General features: G+C 41.1%; 2 protein-coding genes across 2 annotated transcripts in view; one reads left to right on the top strand and one right to left on the bottom strand.

Annotated features, from left to right (window-relative positions):
- Nucleotides 1–10,400: 10,400 nt before the first annotated feature.
- Nucleotides 10,401–10,712, bottom strand: LOC126027939 (NADH dehydrogenase [ubiquinone] iron-sulfur protein 5-like). The gene is given in 1 exon segment (XM_049786972.1): nucleotides 10,401–10,712. A coding segment is annotated over 1 exon segment (312 nt).
- A 7,203-nt stretch (nucleotides 10,713–17,915) lies between these two features.
- Nucleotides 17,916–19,566, top strand: part of PRSS12 (serine protease 12) — a 64,939-nt gene continuing 63,288 nt past the window's right edge. Inside the window, exon 1 of the mRNA XM_049786898.1 lies at nucleotides 17,916–18,486. Coding sequence (XP_049642855.1) covers nucleotides 17,982–18,486 — 505 coding nt within the window. The 5' untranslated portion in view covers nucleotides 17,916–17,981. The remainder of the gene's footprint in view (nucleotides 18,487–19,566) is intronic.

The raw sequence follows: 19,566 nt of genomic DNA, 5'->3' as shown, positions 1-19,566 counted from the left end.
GATTTTCATTATTCTTTAGTAAGGGCTTATGAACTAGAGCTTATGATACCACTGAATTTTTTAAAACAATTTTATAAGATTTAGGTTAGGTAACTTGTCCAAATAATTCACTTGATAGTCAGCTGCTGAATTGGAACCTGTTGTGAACGGTTGGAAATGGCCAGGTTTTGCCATCAAAACTCTCTTATGTGGTAATGTCATAAACAGGTTAGGTACTTAGCTCAGTGGCAGATGGTCATCTTTCATTAGCTATTAGTATTATTACTATTTATTTTTCTAGCTTTTCAGAAGTCAGCACTCTGAATTCAGCTGATCAAAGGTAAAAATTTATCCAATAAGCATAGTCACTAAATCCAGAGAATTAAGCTCCTTAAATCCACTTTTCTTAATTTTAAGGATTTATTTTGTTTAAACATTGTAGTTTACAATGTTGTTCATAATACAGTTTTTTTTTCAGTTACAAAGTTTTCACCATTGAATTTTAGTGAGATAGAATAAACACCCTTCACCAGTGCACATTTCCCTCAACCAATGTCTCTAGTTTCCCCGTTGCCCTACCCCCTGCCCTTTCACTTGACAGCCTCTGTAACAGCAGACATTTTTCTTTTCTGTCTCTCAGCCTATCTCTCTGTCTCTGTCTTCTTTATCTCTGTCTCTCGCTCCCTTTTTACATTTTAGGTACTGTGGTTTGCAATATTGTTTACAGAAGGGGTATCATTTATCTCCTTTCAGCACTCAGTTCTTGTCCACAGTAATTATTTCTAACTATCATTGTCATAGTTTTCTCTTCTCTGCCCTAACTGCCCTCATGGTTCTTTGTGGCAAGTTTCCTACCATGGATTGGTCCTCCTGACCCTCATCTCTATTTTCTCTGGATATTATTATCATTCTAACTTTTTTTTTTAAAATTGAATCCACTTTTCTGAGTTGCTTGACTCCACTATGAAGCCACTCTAGTTTAAAAAGGTTTTGTAATAGTCTGCTAGGATCTTTGTCTTTGCTTTGAAAAATGCTGAATTGGAACCAGGGATTTGTTAGGCCTTGCATTTATCCCCGTACTGCAAAAATAAAAAAAAAAAATTTCCTCAGCATTGCCAGGTGTAGCCCTACTAGCCAGCAGCATCAGTGGCCCTAATTAGCCTTGTAACACCAAGCCTACCATTGACCTGTCTCACCTAGTTAACTACACCTGGGAGTGTTGTTATAATTCACTTTATTTTTCTGGGTTCAAGCTACATTGCTTGGAAGCTCTCCAACACTCTTTAAAGAAGGTGAATTGGACTTGAATGACTGTTCAGAAATTTGTGGTTGAAGATAACAACTAGAATAATCCAACTAAAAATAAAAGAATTTCTGGACTGCAGATACAGTATAGGGGTGAAGGTGCATGTCTTGCAAGTGATCCCCAGTACCACATGGTTCCTAAGCCTAGCAACACTGGGTTTAGTCATCAAGGTCTTCCCTAAATTCCCCTAAGATCCACTAATGCTCCTGGTCTTAATTCATCTAATATTTAGCTTGATATTAACAGTACTTAGCGAAGCTCTATGACTTTCAAATAAAAATCAGGCAATCATAAAAATTTCCATTTTCTTCACAATGTCCTGGGTTTTAGAATAATAAGTGTGGAGGATGTGTTTCTTTAAAATACATTACCAAAAAATAAAATAAAATACATTATCATTCCACTAATAACATCTTTCCAAAATATAGTGATGTTAATAACATTTTTTCAAACTTCTGAAAATATCAGAGCCATTTAACATGCCATATGTATTTTTTACCAATTTAAATCAGTAATTTATATATTTTACTCAGAATTGCTTTATGATTATTAATATATTAAAATTTCATTATTAATTTATTGTTAATAATGTGTTAATAATGTGAAGCTTTTCTTTCCAAAGGTTCTGGATGAGAAGCACACCTGACTATGCTGAGAAATCACTCCTAAACTTATGCTCAGGGATTACTCTTGATTGGGGTAGGGGGCCAAATGTGGTGCTGGGGATTAACTGGGTCAACTTCAGCTGCATGCATGGACTATTGTACTGTGTCTCTAACCAAATGAAGTTATGTTTGTTTGTTTGGGGGGGGGCATACCTAGTAGTACTCAGAGTTTATTCTTGTCTCTACAGACTCAGGAATTACTCCTGATAGGCTCAGGGGATCCTATGGGATACCAGGGATCAGACAGGGGAAGACTACATAGACAAGCCCCTTACCTACTATATCTATGGCCTTAAAGCTATTTTTTAAAACAGTGAAAATTTAGTATTCTACCATATACAATGTGCTTATGAGAGAAATACAATGTGCTTATGTGAGTTCTCTGATTTTTCTTTGGTCTGACCGACCCTGACCATCAGACACTATATAAAATGTCAAATGTTAACATTTTTAATCACTCCAAATTCAGCTCCAGACATTTATAAACTGTGTAGGTCACAATCTTTTTAGTTCATTTTCTGAGACAGTAAGGAAAAAATGTAGTGAGAAAGTTTGTAAAGTTAGTTTTCTTTGCTCTTTTTTTTTAAACTTAATTTTACTTATTTACTTATTTTTGCTTTTTGGGCCACACCCAATGACGCTCAGGGGTTACTGCTGGCTATGCACTCAGATCTCGTTCCTGGCTCAGGGACCATATAGGACGAACCAAGATCCATCCTGGATCAGCCGTGTGCAAGGCTAACGCCCTATGACTGTGCTATCGTTCTGGCCCCAATTTACTTTGCTCCAAATAACATCTCTCATAAAACACCATTACATTTTCAGGGAAAAAGAAAACCTGTGTATTTTACTGAAGTTTTCAATTTTATGCTTTTACTTGGAAGCCTCAAAATTATTAAGTATAAATCACAGCCTTTAAAGACTCCTATATATCATAATCAAAGCTGAATATCATGGCATGTTTGTCTTAATACTGATGTTATTGTTCAGGTACTTGTGTTTCTTTTTATTGCTTGAACATTTTAGACTCTTAACTTCAATAGATTTCTCCTATCTGTTTTAATCATTGCATCTACTGTGAGCTGGCTAAGTTCCAAAGATTAATGTTATTCAAATTTTTTTTGATTCTTTGAAGTTTTTGAAAACTGAAAATTTCTGAAGATAAACCTTCCATAGAACATATGCATTGCATTAGTGGCCATTTCTTCTACAGAAAACATCTTATTAGTTAATATATCTTATTTTATAGGGGCCACACCCAGCTTTACTGGGGGATGTCTTGAGACCTCAGAATCAAGCTGCTGATAGTAGGCTGGTTGTGTGGTGCTTCAGAAGCCACCAGGGGACCTCTGCAAGTGCTCAAAGTTAATGCTCTGATCCCAGAATTTTAAGCATCTATATGTTACTCAGAATATCCAATAAAGGGGCCAGAGCTATAGTGCAGTGGTAGGGCTTTTGTCTTGCATTTGGCTGACCCAGGATGGACCTCGGTTTGATCTCCAGTGTCCCCTATGGTCCCCAAGCCAGGAACAATTTCTGAGCGCGTAGCCAGGAGTAACCCCTGAGCGTCACACAAAAATCTCCAATAAAGTAGCCTTGCTTAGATTCAGCTGTGGATTCCAATATAACTGATACTCTGTTCCAAGTATAGTTTTTCTGGTTCACAGAGTGACTATATTTTATCTTTCTAATGACCTTTTGATAGCAAAGAACTCTCAATTATATGGTGAGTCTTTTTACACTGCATAAAGGTTACTAAGACATCTAAAAATAAATACCCTTGTTTGAATGCCCTGCATTTGTTTTATTTTACAGCCTAGCTATAAATGGTCCAAAGAGTCTCTGTTTCAAAACTGTCTATTTTTTAGTAATAAAATGAGGAAATAGTTCTTTACAATGTAACTATTTTATGGAAGGGGGCCAGAGTTCCTTTTGATTTAATCTTTACCAGAAAATTAGTTGTAACAGATATTTTGCAAGATAAATATCTTGTGCAAGATAAATGCAAGTCTTTTGATGCTTCAGAGTTTTTTGCTGTAGAAAGCATACAAATAGGAAAGCAGCAGAAATGATGTGAGGAACTTAATTTTTTTGGACAAGAAACTGTTTCATTATAAAATGATTTATAGATGGGGCCGAGCAATAGCACAGTGAGTAGGGTGTTCGTGTTGAATGCGGTCAACTTGGGTTTGATCTCCAGCATCCCATATGGTTCCCCCAAGCCTGCCAGGAGTAATTTCTTTTTTTGTTTGTTTTTTTGTTTTTGGGTCACGCCCGGCAGCGCTCAGGGGTTACTTTTGGTTCTGCACTCAGAAATCGCTCCTGGCAGGCTCCGGGGACCATATTAGATGCCGGGATTTGAACCACCGTCCTTCTGCATGCAAGGCAAATGCCCTACCTCCATGCTATCTCTCTGGCCCCAAGGAGTGATTTCTGAGCACAGAACCAGGATTAACCATAGAGTGCTGCCAGGTGTGGTCCCTAAACAAACAGAAACAAACAAACAAAAAAAATGATTTATAGGTTGTGAATACACTTTAGTTAAAAAAATTTGTTTCTTTTTATTAAATTAAATTCTGATCATTTTGGTTGCTTTATGCTGCTTTGACTTTAGCAACATCCTAAAATGGACAGTCTCACAAGGGATAGTTTTAGGAGGCATCTACCTTACACAAATTCCTATTCCTACAAAATTCCATTCAAGGAACGCCTAAAATCCCTTTGTTCTTTCCGTGCATTCTTTTATCCTTGTTTAACTGTTAACTCCAGACTGGGTGACATATTGTCTTATCAGGCAGCTAGCTGGCACACTTAGAAGATTGCCCAAGGAGTCTAGAGACCTGATTTCATTGACAGCATCTTTTGTTTTCTTGAAGCCAAAGAGCAAGACAGTGTATGCTTGTAATGGAAAATGGAATATACAACTGTGAGGAAAATTAATACACATTTTTGCCCAGATTTGATTTCTTTTAATATAAAATGGTTATTCAAATGACAATGCACTCCCAAGATATTTATTTAGCATTTGTAAAATATACATACTATAAATACTTTATCTAAGTTTTTTGATATTAGCTTTTTCTTTCTTTTGCATAAAATAACCAAGAGAACCAGCTCTTGGATTGGTCATACTTGCTTGATATTAGGAAAAAATCAATACCATGTCCCAGGAAAAAAGTACATGTACATGTACATGTGTACATGGAGAAAATTTCCAGTCAGCAGCACATGATCAAGACTGAAACCAGATTCTTTATACCAGAAAAACCTTTAGATGATTGAAATCATACCCGCTCATTGATGAAATTTAGGTGTTGAATTTTTAGAAATATATACTTTGGGGGTACTCTTCATCTGGTGGTAAGACTCCTTATATTTCATAAGAAAATTATTTTAATTAAACTGTATTAGTCAAATAAAATCTGTATTTAATAGTATTAAAAAACTGCCTGAGAGCTTTTGATCCAGAGCCATGCAGCTTAGCCACTCCCAGATTCTAGCACTAAGAAAGCCACTAAGTTGTGGGATAAACATGTGGTATGTCACTATAGATACTAAGACAATTCATCATTAGCTCTAGAATACCCCACCTGAAAAATATGAAACTGATTTATCAGAGAATTCCTTCCAGAAAAAAAAGTATAAACTATGGGATAGTATACTACAGACTGAGAAAGTCCAGGCAGGTGATGGTAATGGTGAACTGAGGATGAATTCCAATACATGAGCATGGAAAGGATTATAGGCATTTATTGCTACCAGAGAATTTGAGTTGCGATGTTGTTATATGTTTTGAATTTCAAGTAATAGTTTACAAAAGACAGCATCTTTCTAAGCACCCAGTATACTCCAGATGATCAATCTAAGCAAATTTTTATAAGTTGATTTTTCCCTACAAGTGAGTGTTTCAGTAATGGTCACATAGTCCAATAATGGTCAGCACAGGTGAATGAATAAATCTTCCTAAAAAAAAAAATTGTCCTGGAATCGGAGAGATAGCACAGCAGAAGGGCATTTGGCTCACATGAGGCCGACCCAGGAGGGACCTGGTTAGATTCCTAGCATTCCATATGGTCTCCCAGCCTGCTAGTGGCGATTTCTGAATACAGAGCCAGGAGTAACCCTGAGTGCTGTTAGGTGTGGACAAGAAACAAATAAATAAATCAAGTTAAAAAATGAAATAGTCCTGGGAAAGATGTTTTTGTGTGAGGAAAAAAGGAAAAGGGGAGGAAAGAGAAAAAGAAAAAAAAAGGAAGAGGGGAGAAAAGGAAGAAAAAGAAAAAAAGGAGAGAAAAAGAGAAAAAAAGAAATACATATAAAGAGATCTCCTTTCTTCTGAACAGCTGTTCTATGAGGATGTAAGGCCTTATTTGCTGCAGTCAGAAGATAAAGCCAATATGGATGAGCAAGCAGAGAAATAGAGATAAATTATCTTAAAGGTCATATAATCCTCCAAAATACCCCATTTTAATGCAGTTTGAGACAAGATGACTTTAGGCATAGCTACACAAAATTCTATCAAATATATACAAAATCCTTGTAAGATTTTGAAGGGCAAGTTATTGCTTTTTAAATAATGCATTAAAATATATTTTAACATGATTCATATCAAGACACCCATTTTGTGGTATGTTATCTTATAATCTCTTTTGTGGCAATTATACTGCCATATTGTAAATAACTTTAAAAGCTCATTTGCATTTCAGAATTTCATTAGTCTTGTGTCTTATGACTGCTTCTTGACTGGAATTTTAAAGACTGCTCTAATTTTTTAGGAACAGTTTTAAGTTCACAGCAAAATTGATGAGCAGGTACACAAACTTTCCATATATCTCCTGCCATTCTCCTGCATAGTTATTTCTATTATCAACATCCCTTCCTAGGGTGTCATATATGTTACAAATTGATTAGTTTGCATTCATCACAGTCACCCAAAGTTTATCTATAATTTATGGTACAATTCACTCATGGTGGTTTGCATTTTACAGATTTGTGAAACCAAACATAGGCCCAGTGTCTGATGCACTAGAAAGCCAGACACTGACACACTGCCATTTTTTTTTAAAGAGAGAGGGGTTTATAAATTATTGTAGTCCAGAATTAAAAGAAGGCAAGGGCTATACTTAAACCTCCCTTCCCAATTCTTTTGTTTCAGAGAATATTTTTATATTGGTAAAAGGAAAAGCTGAAAACAATCTGGTTCTTTGAAAAAAAAAAAAAAAAAAACAGTATGTGGGAGACCTTAAGGCCATCTGACCTTCTGAACCATTTCTCCTTATAAGAAATCTTAGCTCTGCTGATTGTCTTGAGGCAAAAGGCGGGCAGGGATAAAAAGGCTTGTGTATGATTTGTACTTATTCTTTCCAGCAAAACAATTGTAATGCATTTACTGTCTTTGCAAAGCAGTTCCTGTGAACAGTGTGTGAAAGAGCTATTATTTAACAGTTCAAAGCTGTAGTGTTAAATCATTAATGGTGGTGCTGGATGGAGATGGATGGATGGAGAAACCTTTCTCAGCCATCCCAGCCCACGTGGCTCTGCAACCCTCTTCAGCCGGTGGGTCTGGAGGTTCATGAGAGCAGCGGGTAGAAATCTCACTCACAGTCAGGCTTCAGGAAGTATCAGCTTTATTCCTGCCCTATCCACCACATGTGTGGCCTATACCATAACCAATTAAGCATTCAGCCATTCTTAGCTAGCCCTGCATCTTACTACTTTCATCCATGTTACCTCCAAACTCCATCCTGGCAAAAGACCAAAAGGGCCTAATCCCCTGGGTCAAAGGCCTTATATAACCTTCCAAGACCACTCCCCAGAATGGGAGGGGTCTTGCAGGTAAGGTTACACGTAATATCCGGTTCCCAAGACCCCTCCCAGAAATGGGCGGGTCTCAGGTAGATACACCTAAATCAAGGTAGAGTCACATCTCCCCCCTTCTCTGAAATAAAAATGAAGCTTTTGTAATCCTGACCCTGCCTTTAGACAAAGACGGGTAATATTTCCAAAGCAACAACATAATAAAGTGAAAATTTACATACTAGCCCTTTTCAAAAACATAACATTTCTGCAAAATATGCCATGTACCTGTAACTTAAAATTTTCTTAATGCTTTTTTACCAAGCACTATCCTGGAACTTTCATGCTCCTATACTTTTAAACTATTTTGGGGGAACTTTCTGTTCCTATTAACCTTCCCTAAACACAAGTACTACAGCATAAATGCATAACATACATTTTAAAAACAGGCTCAATACATAAAAATACACAGTAGAACATTATACAAATGGAAACATTAACTATGGAAAACAATAAAGCACATTAAATTGTAAAGAAAATGACTTAATCAAGACAAAGTTAGATGCAGGCGGTTAGAAATCAGATCTTTTAGTTGGGCTAAGCTGTATTACCTCCTTTTTTTTTATACTACTACCTGGTAGCCTGGGACTATGGAAGTAAACCACGTGGTGAGAACAGCGTGGGAAAAATTAATCATCTGGACATTTGGTTTTAGGTGAAGGAATTTCACAATTGATGTTGGTAATGGGAAAAATTATGTAGTAGTGTAAAAATGTTTTTAAATAAAGGGGAGTAATAACAGCTTAGCCCAACTAAAATATCTGATTTCTAACTGCCTGCATCTAACTTTGTCTTGATTAAGTCATTTTCATTATGATTTAAATATGCTTTGTTTTCCATAGTTAATATTTTCAATTGCAAAATGTTTTACGGTGTATTTTAATGTATTAAGCCTGTTTCTTAAAATGTATATTCTGTGTTTATGCCTTTATGCTTGTGTGTAGGAAGGTTAATAGGAACAGAAAGTTCCCCCAATATAGTTTAAAAGTATAGGAACATGAAAGTTCTGGAATAGTGCTTGGTAAGAAAGCATTAAGATAATTTTAAGTTACAGGTGTATAGTATATTTTGCAGAAATATTATGTTTTTAAAAGAGCTGGTATGTTAATTTTCACTTTATTACATTGTTGCTTTGGAAATATTACTTGCCTGTGGCTAAAGGCAGAGTCAGAATTATAAAAGCTTCTATATTTCAGAGAAAGGGGAGATGTAACTGCACCCTGGATTTACGTGTATCTACCTAAGACCCACCCATTTCTGGGAGGGGTCTTGGGAACCAGATATTACATGTAACCTTACCTGCAAGACCCCTCCCATTCTAGGGAGTGGTCTTGGAAGGTTATATAAGGTCTTTGACCCAGGGGATCAGGGCCTTTTGGTCTTTTGCCAGCATGGAGGTCAAAGGGAAGATGGCTGAAAGCAGTTAAGATGCAGGGCTAGCTAAGAATGGCTGAATGCTTAATTGGCTATGGTATAGGCCACACATGTGATGGATAGGGTATGAATAAAGCTGATACTTCCTGAAGCCTGACTGTGAGTGAGATTTCTACCTGCTACTCTCATGAATCTCCGGACTGCCGGCTGAGGGGGGTTGCAGAGCCACGTGAGCTGGGATGGCAGAGAAAGGTCTCTCCATCCATCTATCTCCATCCAGCACCATCATTAATTATTTAACACTACACAAAGCCAGGCAGCTTGTTCTTTTAGGGCCATATCAGGTAGCCTGTACCTTAAAGTCATAGTTAACTGGTAGATATTTGCAGTAATATGTATCTATCATTCTGGGATCATAGAGTCTTTTCTCTATCCTAAAAGTTCTCTGTGCTCTGGCTCTTCACTCCCCACCCCCTTTTATCCCAAGCATTGGCAGCTGTCTCCATAGTTTGAGTTGTCTAAAATGCCATATTGTTGTAATCATACTGTCTGTAGCTTTTTCAAATGTCTGTCACTTATCATTTAGAACCCCTCCCTACTTTTATGCTAATTATTTGTAGTACTGAATAATATTCCATTGTCTATTAGATGCATTCCAGGGCCAGTTAGAGTGGAATGCATAATTCTGTCCACTAAAACGTTTATAAAGAAGACAAATCTGGAAGTATATATAATTGTAGATGTTTATTATCAACATAAAATTAGGCTGACACATATTTCAAGAGCAGAAATTGTTTAAAGAAGATTTAATTGTTGGAACTGGGCTCCAAGGGATGTGGAATTTTATTTTTACCAGATTGGCAGGGATTTAGTTAATTTTGTATTTATTGAGAAAGAGCCAAATGTTATGACTATAAAGACATGAATGCAGTCATAGTGTGGTATTTGAAACAAGAGACTTTATCCAATTGAAATCTAAGTTTTGTCCAAAAAATTAATAGGAAGAAATGTATATTTAGTCTAAAAGAAGTAGAAAGTCCTGCTAATTGTTTTTGCATACTTAAATAAGAGTCTAGGCTTTAGTACTTAATATATTTTCTTTTTGTTAATATGGAGTAATATTTTATTTTCAGACACTTCCACATAGAGGCATCTCAGAGACTGAGCTCTCCAGTAGGAAAAGAGAAGGATCCACCTGCAGCCATCCACAGCCATTCTGCTCATGGCTGAGGATCCTCCTGACCGGAGTGGTGAGGCAGAGGTGTGGACTTCCCTTCCTTCATTAATTTATCCCACTGCTTCCTGGCACTCAGGCAGTAGATCATTTTCTGATGAAGCATACATTTAAAAAAATCATCATATTCTATCTTGCACTCTTTCTTTGCTCATGTGCCTCCATGTGCACATTCTATTTATTCTTTATCAAAAGCATGGCATCGACTTGGAATCTTGTAAGGCTGTTTGATGCTCTGGATTGTCAACCTGCTGTCTAAGTTAATACCCAGCCTTTCCTGTACTTCGAAGAAAAGCATGGCATCCTGCCTCAGTGCCCTTTAATACATTGTTTCTAGTTTCTAAAACTTTGTAAAGTGTAATGACTATTGTCATAATAGAAAGATAAACTGTAATTAGAGATTAATAGGGATTGATGGATGACTGGGAGCTAGGATCACTAAATCTTATCTCTGCTCTTGCCCACTACTTGCCCCTTCCCATATAAGCAGTCAATTCCCCATGGAAGTCTTGGGCATGGGACAAGCCCAGACCAATGCAGTTATAGACAATTAGCTGGGTCTTGACTCCAACCTCAGTGTAATTTCCTAGCGGCTAAAAAAATATCTCTTTTTTTATGTCTCAACATATGCCCAAATTTCAGCTTTATGTGTTATAAGATTCCTATGAGGAAATAAAGAGTAACTAAGAGAAAGGATATTAGTCATTTATGCTTCTACACTTATTCACATTTTATATGATGATGCTCCCTAGGATGCCCCATTACCTTGTTTTACCTCTTGGATCTGACTCCTTGAGGGTTGCACATGCCTCTAACTATGGTTATTGCCAGCAGCTTTCACATCCTGGGCTGCAGTGCTCACTAAAGTTTGTATTCCTTTAGGTTCTGACTCCAGAGAGGGTTGTCACACTTTTAGCTGAGGCACTCAGGTGATGACTGACTGGGGCTCATTCAGGCTCACCTGATGCTCATCTAGGTGCTCACCAGGAGATGCCCACTTCTGGTGATGGTGCTCAGACATCTTTATGATGCTCATGGGGATTTCATTCCCATCTCGTGCTGACACAAACCTGCTGCAGTGCATCTAGAAATCACTAATGGTCTGTAGAATTAAATAATTAAAGATGGTGGTGGATGGCGATGGATGGTAAAGTATGGAGGCCTTTGTTCTTAGGCCCCGGCCACGTGGCTTCATCCCCCATTCAGCCGCGGTTCTGGGGTCCAGGAAAGCGACGGGTATTGAACTCACTCACAGGCAGGCATCAGGAAGCATCATCTTTATTTATGCCCTATTCACCACATGTGTGTGGCCTATCTCATAACCTTTCAAGCATTCAGCCATTCTTAGCTAGCCCTGCCTCTTAACTCCTTTCAGCCATTTTCCCTTTGACCTCCATGCTAGTCAAAGACCAAAAGCATGAGAGTCAGCCAAAAGCCAAAAGGCCAAAAGGGCCAAATCCCCTGGGTCAAAGACTTATCTACCTTTTCCAAGACCCCTCCCAGGAATGGGCGGGGTCTTGTAGGTAAGGTCAAGTTACCTAGGGAGAAAGAGTGGGGGATGAGGCTTCAATGGTCCAGGGTTCACAAAAAGTAGAGATTCTGAGCTCTAGGAACAGTTGCCAGATCATATTTAGTGCATGTGGCAATATTGGTTGTTTGAACTCATGCCTGTATGCTTTTAGGCATGCACTGTTATTCCCTGCACTAGTCCTTTGGGCCCACAATATTTCCTTTTATGAAGGTAGAAAGAACTGGGGGAGAAGGGAATCCAAGAAGCTTGTAACCTATTTAACAGATTGGACACTAGCATTGCCAGATTCTAAATTGATAGCAAAGCAAGAGGACAATACAACGTGAATTCCATGAAGATAAAGCAGATTTCTTTTGGAAGGCAACTTCTGACTCAACTGAAGGGAAGATTTATTTTCCTCAACAATTTGGACTTTTCCTATAGTCTTCTGGCTCCTAAATAAGAATTTCTCCCATCAAAAGTTTTCCAGAAAGAGCTGAAATTCCACTTGTCTCTGTGTTCTGGAAGGATTATTGCTTTGACAGGAAGTTGGAGCTCCCAGTGCTTCTCAACACTAACTCTGCTTCTTAAGTCCCTGGAAGGCAGTAGTAATGCGACTTTGCTCTCAGTCTGTTTTTTCTTTGCATCTATGGCTATAGCCCATCTGTAATGAAGAAATTAAAAACTCTGGTTCCCCCTCCCCCCCCCCGCCCCCAGGAAAAGTGACTTAACTTCAGATTGGCTTTCAGGGACCAAACCTGAGAGGCAAAGAGAAACAACTGAAAGAAAGGTACTCCAGTGCATAGTCAAGCCTCCAGTTTGATTTCTGTCTCAGGGATTAAGAATTCAGGGGGAATTTACTGAGTCTATTTTACCATGGTTGGCCTATATGGAGTACTCTGACATTTATTATTTTAGTTTCCACTATGGAATCTGCCATGCAAGTATACTTAACGTCCCTTTCCCACTCAAGTTAGGCCTCTGACTAAAGGAAGCCACAATGATTTAGAATTCCAGGTGATCAGAACTGGAGCCAGACCATTTGACTCCAAGGCTAGAGTAACTTTTAATTTTTTGAAGAGGGACCCAAATCCAGTGGTGCTTGGGGACTCTCCCTCCCCAGTGTTAAACATGGTTCAATCTCTAGCAGCACTGGGAATAAAATTTCTAGCATGCAAAGAGCATGCTAGCCCTTTGAGCTATTTTTTCCACATCCCCCCTCTATCTATCTATCTATCTATCTATCTATCTATCTATCTATCTATCTATCTATCTATCTATCTATCTATCTATCTATCTATCTATCTGTCTGTCTGTCTGTCTGTCTGTCTGTCTGTCTGTCTGTCTGTCTATCTATCTATCTATCTATCTATCTATCTATCTATCTATCTATTACTACTTCTCTAAATCTTTGTTTTTTTCCCTCCTGTGTTAGGGTACAATTTACATTAAATTAAATGAATGGAATTAATTTCTATTTAGAAATTATGTCACAGTTAGATTGAGTTCTCTTTCTTTGTTTTCGTTTTTGTTTCTGGGCCACCCCTGGCAGCACTTAGGACTAGGCTCTGCCCTTAGAAATCACTCCTGGCAGGCTCAGGGTCTATGGATGCTGGAGATTGAACCTAGGTTGGCCACACGCACGACAAACACGTACTGACTGTGCTATTGCTCTGGCCCCCAGTTAGATTGAGTTCTAAATATAAAATTAAAACCTAAAAATGTATTTTGCTTTATAAAATTTAATTTTGAACAATGAGAAACAAAGAGAAGAAATGACTCTTAGGAATTTTACTTACACAGTGAATTTTACAAGCACATGGTGAGTAAAGCAGAGTTTTATTTGCACCTGGGCACTACATATAAGGTCAGTACCATTACATGCATAGAGGATCCCTGCTGTCACTGTGGCTCCTTATCTGTCAATGAGGCAGAGGGCTGGCCAAGAAGAGCCAGTTTCAGGGAGAGGTGCAAACGCTACTTCCCCACACAGTGACTTCTTGCTGACAGATTTGGAATCACTGCCCTGTTTTTTTAGCATGCCATCACTTATAGCCTGAATCTCTTTTAATTTTTTTAAAGTTTTAACTAAATATATGTTCCCGTTGTATTTTCCATTTTCTACAAATCTCATAACATCATATCTCATAATTTCAAATTTGATATTTTCCCCTTTGATGTGAAAGTGCTACACTCATTGATTTTTTTTATGGTGCCAGGGATGGAACCCAGGGCACCACATATGTAAGACTGCAAGTCAGTGATCTACCACTGAGTCATACACCGTATATACTTGAGTATAAGCTGACCCTAGTATAAGCTGACTCCCCTAATTTTACTCTAAAAACTGGGAAAACTTAATGACTCAAGTATAAGCCGAGGTGGGAAATGCAGCAGCCACTGGTAAATTTCAAAAATAAAAATATATACCCAAAACAATTACAATAATTGAGGAATCAGTAGGTTAGATGCTTTTTAATATTTATTGCTAAAGAAAAACTGTAAATTAGCAACAATAACTTTAAAGCTTTAAACAAAGTTCAGAAAATCATAGTTTAATAGGTAATCAAGCTAAATCACAAAGGTTAAAATCCTTCAAAATTGGATTCCTCCTCTTCTTCATCTGTATGTCCAGAGTTTCAGCTGTATCTGATGTGAGGGTATCAGCATAGACATTGTCATCATCACTGAGTTCGCAGATATCACCATCACTGCTGTCTGTCTCATACAAAGCGCAGAACATTGTGGGTTAAATAGTTCAGTGGCATCCAGTTCAGTTCAGGCACCTACTTCTTCAGCTCAGCTTCGACTTGTGGACTGAGCTGAAGCACCAGGGGCCCCTTCTAGCAAACAGCAGAAGATTGGCGACTACATGCATTAGATTTGGTGCGAAGCACCGGATCAAATAACCTGTATGACCTGAATAAACGCCAAGTTTGTGCCGGAAAAATTGGGCTTATACTCTAGTATGTAGGTACTTCTGAATTTGGTGCTTACTGTTTTTTAAAAACATTCTTTTGCACTTGGAATTTCACAAATACTGTTTATTTTTCTTTTAGCAGTGCTTAAATCAGAAATAGAACTGTTCTTTCCAGAAGTTATTTTGATTTTTGGAACTCTATATGCATATTGATTATCTTTTCCATGTAAAACTGCACAAAAAACTATTCAGTTCATCTTGAATGTGAAAGAAATGTTCCCAATCCAGCATGAAACAAATGTTCGGTATAAATAGAAAAGATTTGCAAATGTCCATATACCCCTCAATCACCCCCAAGATTCCTCTCTCCCTCGCTAGAATGTAGTAGGGAGACACTTGCTTCAGTTGCCAAGTATTTAGATCTTGGGCCAAAATCCATGAGTAGAATAGCAAAGCGAGAGGCAAAGGAAACGAGTGGTGTGCTAGTTAGCTGGAGCCAGCTACCTCTTGTTGGGTTGCCTGCAAGATGTTACATGTTGCCAACAGTTCCCTTTCCCTCCTCCATTGCTGCTAAAGGAATTGAAAGGCAGTCAGCCAGCCTGTAATTTTCTTTTAACAAGATAGCCTACTCTACTCCTCTCCTTTGACTATGAAAATGAGAATTCCAGGAGGGAGTTATGTCTAGGAAGCACCTAACTGAGATCTCTCTCTCTCTGTCTCTGTCTCTCTGTCTCTCTGTCTCTCTCTCTGTCTCTCTGTCTCTCTCTGTCTCTGTCTCTGTCTCTCTCTCTGTCTCTCTCTCTGTCTCTCTCTCTCTCTCTCTCTCATTTTTGGATCGTACCCAGCAGCACTCTGGGGTTACTCCTGGCTCTGTGCTCAGAAATCACTCCTGGCAGACTCAGGGACCATATGGAATTCCAAGAATCGAACCCGGGTCCATTCCGGGTCAGCAGCATGCAAGGCAAATGCCCTACTGTTGTGCTATCTTTCAGGCCCAGGAGAAGGTTTCTCCTGTGAGCTCCATCACTACTTCCCTACCCCCTACATGGCCAGGGGATGTGATGGAGATGGGAGTGAGAAATGCATTCTGGGGATTGTGCTGAGAATTGAAATTAAGTTCTAAGCACCTGCACATTGGTAGCAACAAGGAGAAAATGAAGGAGAGGGAAGGGAAACATTACAGAGGGAGGAGAGTAGTGTATAAAGAACTGGTTTGTTGAAGTCATAGTAACGTTGAGGGCAAAACCCCACAACCCAAGTTTATAGTCATACTACTATATTAATGTCAGTTAATTTTTATGAGAAAGGTATGTGTTAAACTTGAAGTGATTAAATCCAGATGTGTAATTTTCTGTAGGCAACTCCACCTTGTGGCATCATAATTTGAGAGATAGATATGGACTTTAGATGTTCTTCACCTCTTTGTAGGTAGTACAGGGGAATCCAAGGAAAACTTGTCCATCCCAGGGGTCTCTCTGCTCTGGAGCCCATCTTCCCTTCTACTCTTTACTCTGAGATTTCGTTCATTTGGGTATCCCACTGGGCTTCTGCTACACCCAGCATCTGGAACAGGTAAACTGTATCCACCCTCCTAATACAGTGTGCCAGCCTCCCTCTGGAGGTGTGTGTTTCATTTTTCGTTTCCTTCTCCACCTACAGTCATAACTTCACTTCTGGAGCCAGGAAAGCGTTAGCAAAAAACCCCATAAAATTGGGTAAAAGAATCTTGAGTTAAAACGTCTTGGATAAAGGTTTGGCCAATGCATTTCAGGATCGCCAATACTCCTTTACCCAATTCTCGCTGAAATGTTTCATTTAAAGAAGTAGGGGTAACACGCAACATATTTTGCAAAAGTTAGACAAAGATGGATTATTTGAGCCAGCCGGAGGGAATTAAGTCAGCCTCTGGCTGAAACATGGGTTTTAACCACAAATATTTACTTTGGGCTCGAGTAAATCGGGTAGGTTAATGTTAGGGCACAATAATCTCCCCCACACTGAAAAATGATCTTGCCAGAAAGTAAACCGCTACTTTTCCTTTTCCTTGTTTGTCTTTAGTGGCATACTCAGGAAAGGGGAAATCCCAAAACATCCTTATCCATCGTGGTCTTTAAAGTTTAAGTCAATTGGGATTGGGGGACAGTGACTGTGTTTGTGAAAGTGTTAAAACTAAAGTCAAACCACAAAATCTTGTAGCCACAAAATCAAGGCAGGCAGAGTCAGCTTTGCAGTGGCTAGTGGGCCAGCTTAATGCAAGGCCTTTGTCCTGCAAAAACCAGGCAGGGTTAAAGGGATGGTCTTTTTGGACAGGATGGTGACCAGGGCAGATGAAAGCTTATGCGAGAAAGGAAATTTGGTCTTAAGAGAGCCTCGCTGAATCCCAATAATAACCAGACAACTGGCAGTGTCTAGGGCACTGGGTGGAAAGTGGGAGGCAGGAAGGTGAAAGGTTCAAAGCAGGCTTTGCTGGGCCGGATCGAAAACTTTATTTCAGCGGATGTTTGCTGGCACCTACTAAGTGGGGAGCACGATGGTGAGCACTGGGTTAGGGGGTTGAAGGAAATGGGAAGCTGGCTCTTGAGAAGACCACCGGCCCGCACCGTGGCTGCGTGAAAGCGCTCCTCTCTCTGGGCGAGAGTTCCAGCCTCGTCCGTCCACCCTGCAGCTGGAGGTCTCCATACCAGCCAGCAGCGGCCCAGGGCTGGTGGGGAGATGAACGCGGGGGTGAGGCCGGGGAGTCTGCAGGCGCGGATGGCATGCCGCGCCCCCGCACAGGCACCCTGGGCTTGGCCTTGGCCGAGACTCTGGTCCGGCTGATCCCTGCGAGCTGCAGTTTGGAGCGAAGGTCGCGCGCGCTCCGGGACGAGGCTGTGCGCCCCGCGCCGGCAGCCTGCAGGCAGCGGCCTCTGCCGGCTCCCTGGGGCTCCGACCCCGCCACCCCGGCCGGGCGTGCGCCTCCTGCCCTTGGCGGGGCTCGACCTGGCGCGCCCGCGCGAGGTGGGGAGGGGAGCCCGGCGCGCGGCGGGGGCGGAGGGCGCTCGAGGGTGGGATTCGGGGACCCGCGGCCCCGCCCCTCCCCACGCCTCGGGATCCCGGCCGGCGGGCGAGCATGGACCACAGCCCGCTGCTCCGGCACCATGGCGCTCGCCTGCTTCGTGGCGACTCTGATGCTAGGGGCGCTCCCCGCCGGGGTCCGTTCGGACGCGGTCCCCAGGTCCCCTTGGCCCCAGCGCCATCGCCACCCGCACCCCGCGGGCTCCCCGTTCCCTTCCTACCTGCCCGCGGGGCAGCGGTCCCCGAGGACGCCCCCGCAGCTGGCCCTGCTCGCGCGCGCCCCGCGCCCCCTGCCCACGCTCGCCGCCCCGCGCCCGCACGCGCCCCCGGCCCGCCCCGCGCGGCGGCCGTACCCCGGGGGCTGCCCGGCCGCTCCGTCCCGGTTCAACGAGACGGGCTTGGGCGCCCCTTGCCTGATCTGGGCAGAGGTGCCCCCCTTCCTCGACAGATCGCCCCCGGCGGGCTGGGCTCCGCTGCGGGGGCAGCGGCACAACTTTTGCCAGAGCCCCGACGGCGCCGGCCGCCCCTGGTGCTTCTACGCGAACGCGCAAGGCAAGGTGGACTGGGGCTACTGCGACTGCGGACACGGTGAGCGGCTGCTGGACGAGGCAGAGGGACCGCGAGCGGAGGGCAGGGAGGGCGGGAGTGGCAGGTTGGCATTGCCCTGGCTGCGAAGTGATAAGGGACGGCCGAGGAGTTCTTTGTCGGGTCCTCTGAAACCTTGACTTTTGATCAGCCGAGGAACCGGGCTTTGCTTTGTCCGGGGGAGATGATTTCACTGTAAGGAACTAACTGTTCTGGCCTCTGAGCACTAAGAGTGATTGAGTACTTCGGGTGGATGTGTGTAGCCTAGATGAGCTCTCCCGGAAGGGTGTTACCACTTTGACACGAAAGGCAAAGGGATAATAAGAGACAGTTTTTTGTTGATTGGTTCAGGAAAGGGACATTTAAGTCTTCCATGACACCAGTCACCTTCCTCACCTCCCAGTTATTGAAGAAAGAAATATGCATTTCTCACACTCTTCATTCTCACTTGAAAAGGTGCAGCAGAATTTCAGAACCGAAATACAACTTGTCAAATGGTGTTTACGTTTTGGTTCGTGTCACCAAAGGATAAAGGGAGTGGGGGGGGGGGGGGAGAGAGAGAGAGAGAGAGAGAGAGAGAGAGAGAGAGAGAGAGAGAGAGAGAGAGAGAGAGAGAGAGAGAGAGAGAGAGAGAGAGATAGTATGAGTAATCTTCTTAAGAAAGAAGCAAACAAAAAAAAGAAAAAAGAAAGAAGCAATTTTATTTGATCCAAAGCAGAATGCCACTATTTAGCCTCACCTGTTATCCGTGGAAAATAGGGTAATTAATAATATCACAGAAATCCATTTATTGTAAATTAACCATCTGCTATTGAGTGCTTTATTTGTTATGGTTGGGAGGGGGTCTGTTTAATATTACTTCCATGGACCCACCTCCCCCAGCAACAGCTGAAGATGAAAAATCTTATGTCCTTCAAACTTTGAATTTTCTTTAAAAAATTTTTTTTGGCGTCTCTCCATCCAAGCTGTAGAATAGGGTTCCATGAATTAGAATTCTGAACTAGATTGTGTATGGTATTTTTGGGGGGTAATTTGGAGGTACCCTGAGAATGACATTCTTTTCCTATAGAAAATGTCATTTAT

This window comes from Suncus etruscus, chromosome 14 (assembly GCF_024139225.1).
Source record: "Suncus etruscus isolate mSunEtr1 chromosome 14, mSunEtr1.pri.cur, whole genome shotgun sequence".
Classification (NCBI taxonomy): Eukaryota; Metazoa; Chordata; class Mammalia; order Eulipotyphla; family Soricidae; genus Suncus; species Suncus etruscus.
Note: the sequence above shows the minus strand (reverse complement) of the source record. Positions and strands in the feature narration are given on the sequence as shown.